Genomic DNA, 4,893 nt, shown 5'->3' on the forward strand with positions numbered 1-4,893 from the left:
TGGCACACTCCTATCACAAGACTTAGTATGTGACATTAAGTACTATAGCAGAACTCCTAGAGCAAGTCTTCTTAGCAGGAATCTGTGCCCAGGTTCAAGTTAAAGATGAATCATGCATCTGGTTTAGAGACATCTTTCAGATAAGATCAGTCCTCCAGGCCCAAGCACATTCTCCAGATAAGGGGAGGTAGAACAGAAGCTTTGCTGGGAATGGAGGGAGTTCTGTATTGCTGGGTTTAGACAAAAAGCCACTAAGCTTACAAGAGACTGTGACCTCTAAGTAACCAGCAATGCATTCCAACAGGAAATTTGGCCTTAAATAGTGGATTAATAGTATTCCCCCATCTCAACACACATACAACACTCTGTGTCAGCCTCTTGTTTGGACAACAAGGCTGTTTCAAAGTGCATGCACACACTCACTGGTAGGAGGGACAATATTTTCTTTGCCCTATACAACTGGTCTTTGAAACCCAGCAAACAGCCTTGGCACTGAATGAGGTTTATGCAGTGATTTCTCAACAAAACATCTGAGATGCACATGGGCTGTTCTCACATCACAGGTGCTTTTGTGTCTCCAGAGCATTTGGAAAACATAGATTGCCACATGTAAACCTTACAAGCATTTAAGCTTAGCCTTCCTGTCTCGTCATGTGGCAAAAATGATGGACAAAGTAGGTTTTCCAAGTCTGACACCACAGCACGAAGTTCTTCACCATGTCTAATTTTTCTGTGTCACTCTGACTATAGCTGACACATCTCTTTCCTCTTAAGTGTGAGTTAATGTCTATTAATTCCTTTTACTTATGGCACTGTTTACAGACTCCCATGTGGAACTATGTGACCTTAGCAGAAAAGTCCTAGGAAGTGTCCTGGAATTCTAAGACTTTTGAAGAACATGGTAGTACAGGAGTCTCTGGATGCTCTTAACCTTACACTGTTCTAGGAGCTCTAATTAAGAGAGAGCTATCAAATAAGAAGCCTGAGCCACTGATCAAATACAATTGATATAAGTCTCAGTGTATTTATTTGGGACTAAACAGCTACAGGACTGGGTGGGACAGAAACTTCCATCCTCATGTGGCTCCCCAAAGTCTGGCAAGAATTTGCATGTCAAACCTGACAAAATCTTAAAAGGGGATTCTGCGTGCAAAAGAACAGAATCAAGCATGACTTCTCAGTAGCAGCATTTTCTCAGGTGGGCTCTGTTTGCTAGAGGCAAGCAGAGGTGTGACTCTTTAAGAGAGGCTTCCTAACTCACTATTAACTGCAAAAACATCAAGGCTCTTCTGTCTAGGCCCTGCCCTATATGAAATGACAGACTATGGACACCCCCATGGAGGGCCTCACCCTCCCTGGGGTAATGAGGGGATAACGGGGGGGGGAGATGGGGGGGAGGGCACGGGAGGAGGGGAGGGAAAGGGAGAGGGACCTCATACTGACTTGTGAAGCAACCTTGTTTCTTATCTAAATTTAAAATGGAAAATAAAAAAAAATAATAATAATAAAAAGAGCTCTAAACAGTTAAATGATGGATCAAACACTTACATGGAGTTTAAGGGCAGTGGGATATATGCTTCTTGTGTTTATTTGGGACTAAGAGGCTGCAGGACCAATAATAGGCCTCAGTGCAAGGACACTCCTGACACACACCCAACCCCAGCAAGCTCTCAAGCTCTCTCTCTCTCTCTCTCTCTCTCTCTCTCTCTCTCTCTCTCTCTCTCTCTCTCTCTCTCTCTCTGTCTCGCTCTCTCACTCGCTCTCTCCCATGCACACACACACACACACACACACACACACAAAATCATGTTTCACTTGTGAAAATTCAAAGACAACCAATGTGTAAGATTCAAGAAAGTAAGTTGTTCATGCTTAATAGTTCAATGGCTCGAATTTCTCTCTCTCTCTGCTATTTAAAACAAATGTTTACCAGAGACAGGCATAACTGGGCCACCACTGAAACTGGACACAATTCATATCAATAGGAATGGAATTGTAGCTTAGAGATATAGAACCCACTCACACTGCATGAGGCTTTGAGGACTGCAATAGGTACATTTTAAAAATAAAATTAAAATTTATGTCTGCAACAAAACCAGAAACACAAAAGAAAAAGAATATGAAAAAAAAAGAAAAGGAAACAACACCTTTTAAATGGAAAGAAAGCGTTGCTCCCATATAAACATTGGATGAGCAAGAGAAAGGAATGAGCACCACCTATGCTGAGCAAAGCTTCTCTCCAGATGTTCCAAGCCATAGGGGCAGGGAATTAATTAGTCAGAGGTTTTCTTTTTTTATCTTCATGTATCGTTTTTATTAAATGACAAAGATTAAAAAATCCACATCCAACTTATATAATAATTTATACACACTTCTCACCAAAAAGAAATACATGGTTAGGTAAGACATTTTCTTCCCTGGAGAGCTGAGAGAAGCCTGAGAGATCTTAGTGTGGAAAAGGTCAGACATTTCATCAAGTGGCTGACGAAATCAGACACACACAGAGCAAGGAGAGCCCCAATAACACCGACCATCCAGTCCGGCAGACGCAACACCAGAGGACCACGGCTGCCAAGCTGCCCCAGGTCCTGTCTGGCAGCCTAAGAGCTGGCACGGAACGGAGGCTGCTGTGTTGCCAGGAGTCCCAGCAGACAGGACCATTTGTGTCTCGCCCGCCCGTGTGAGAGCATACGGGCATCAGCTAGGGTCGGAGAGGTTAGTGTGACCAGGACAGAAGTCAGTTAGTTTATCAGCACACTTCATCTACTCAACACTTCGTCTGTTTCAAACAGGAAAATAAAAGAGAAAGATGGTTCAAGTGACAGCAGTTATGACATTTGAGCAAGAAAGAACATTACAGTCTTAAGAGGTTACATCCTGGTTTTCTTTTTACCACATATCTTACTTTTAAAAAGAAGAGAGAAAAAAGTCAATTTTGTGGTAAAAATGATGGGTGGCAAATAAGTACTTCTACAAGAGGAAGGTTACAAAGTTGGGAAGTGTTTTATTGTGGACATTTGCACATACAGTGTTAGTGACGACGCCTCCCTTCCTGGGGTGGAGCCCGATCACCCTACTTCATCAAACATTCAAGCAACGCCTCAACACTCCTGCGCCACTCTCTTTTTCAGTACCTGGGGATTCGCTTTGGCTAGATTTTCTATTTTAACCCATGCTTTTTCTCGCTCTTTCATTTTTAGCTTCTCTTTCAGTTTCTCTGCTTTGAACTGCTGGGTACAGTCATCGAAGAGTTTTTGGTTCATCTCCATGAAGAGTTTCAGGGCATTGTATATCAAGCCGTGTATTGTCTTGTTCCAGTGGGTCTTTGAGTTGAGGTACAAGGATGGAAACATGATGGGCAGAATCTTCGCTGCATTATCACTGATTAAACTCATGATGTATTCATTGTTCCAGTAATACAGCGCCCGCTCTGCCACCTGGAAGTGAGGGCTGGAAACACACTTGGCTAACCGTCGAAAAAGAGGTTCCATGATCTTCACAAATTCTGATGGTTCAATTACATCTAAAATCTCTTCTAATTCATTTAAGAACATTACTTCTTTTGGACTGTGAGTCTTTGGCCAGTATTTGAGAAGTGCCATTACCACTGGTTCAGTGAGGGTGCTGTCCTTCTCCAAAAACTGCACAACACAGTACGCCAGCTGGGGATGGTAGACACTCAGGGATTTCACGTTGTGCAAGGGCAGCAACACCTTTAACAGGAAAATTTTGTGTTCTTCCTTCAGCGGTAAGGCAAACCCATTAATTATACTTCCCAGTATTTCCAGTAATTCTGCTATGCCATTGTGATGCTCTGTCTCATAAATAAACCTATAAAATATATTATTTATCTGTTTCCTGATGTAAGCACGCAGACCTAAGAACTTCCCATAGATTCTGTGAAGGGTAGTTTTTAGAAAATCTCTCTCCCGAGGATCCTCGCTGTCAAAGAGCTCTAGAAGCTGCAATACAAACTTCTGATCAATATATTTCTTTGCTATATTGGGCTGGAAATCTGGAGACTCTAAAAATCTTAAGAAAAATTCATAAACAAGCTGCAGATGAGGCCAGGCTGTTTCCAACATTGGTTCATCTTCTTCTGGGTCAAATACTGCTCCAGTGGGATTGGAGGAGGGTGGCAAGGTTCGAAACATGTTAACTGCAAACATGTGGACAACCTCTGGGTACACGGGCTCTGTGATCACGTTGCTGTTGTGGGTGATGTACTCTACCATCGCACTCAGCGCGGCCTGCTTCACCTCCTTCCACTTCAGGCCACTCAGCTGGTCAGAAACATAGTCAAAGAGGACACAACACTGACGAAGCTTGTGGATGAAGAGCTTCTCTTGATGCGCAGGAGGGACATCTTTTAAAGATGGGAGTTTTTGCAGTTCTCTGTTATTGCTGGCATTAAACCGTGAAGAATTCTGCTGTTTGTCTTTCTTAACAGGGATGACAACTGACTGAGGGACTGGGACTTTTATTTTAGCAGATGTCGAAGACTGGACAGCCACCAGGCTGTTTTTCCTAGTGGCTATCTCTGACTCTGCTGCTTCTTGTCCTTCTTTTGAATCTTTTCCACTCTTCACCGGTTTTGGTGGTTCTTTCTCCTTCTTGTTTTTATTCAGCATGGCTGGTGCAGGCCGCCTCCTCCACCGCCCCTGCCTCCGCCCGCCGCCACCGCCTCCTCAGCAGCAGAAGCGCCCCCTCATTCCATTATGGTACCCAACAGGTTCTGAGTTGCAATGAGTTATGGTTAAAGCTAGCTAAAGTCATCTTTGCTGAGCTGCGTGCTGGGATGAATTAACATAGGGTGGTGATATCTGCAGGCATGGATTCTCTCCGGAGCTCATTTACCCTATACCTTAGAGGTGGAACAAACTCCGGAGCCAT

At 43.5% G+C, this 4,893-nt stretch overlaps 1 protein-coding gene across 1 annotated transcript; it reads right to left on the bottom strand.

Annotated features, from left to right (window-relative positions):
- Nucleotides 1–2,984: 2,984 nt before the first annotated feature.
- Nucleotides 2,985–4,634, bottom strand: LOC121135938 (serine/threonine-protein phosphatase 2A 56 kDa regulatory subunit gamma isoform-like). Its single transcript, XM_040735331.1, has one exon. It carries the CDS (start codon nucleotides 4,629–4,631, stop codon nucleotides 3,102–3,104), a length of 1,530 nt encoding a protein of 509 aa, XP_040591265.1. The 5' UTR covers nucleotides 4,632–4,634; the 3' UTR covers nucleotides 2,985–3,101.
- Nucleotides 4,635–4,893: the final 259 nt, after the last annotated feature.

Source organism: Mesocricetus auratus, unplaced genomic scaffold (assembly GCF_017639785.1).
Source record: "Mesocricetus auratus isolate SY011 unplaced genomic scaffold, BCM_Maur_2.0 Super-Scaffold_100045, whole genome shotgun sequence".
Taxonomy (NCBI): domain Eukaryota; kingdom Metazoa; phylum Chordata; class Mammalia; order Rodentia; family Cricetidae; genus Mesocricetus; species Mesocricetus auratus.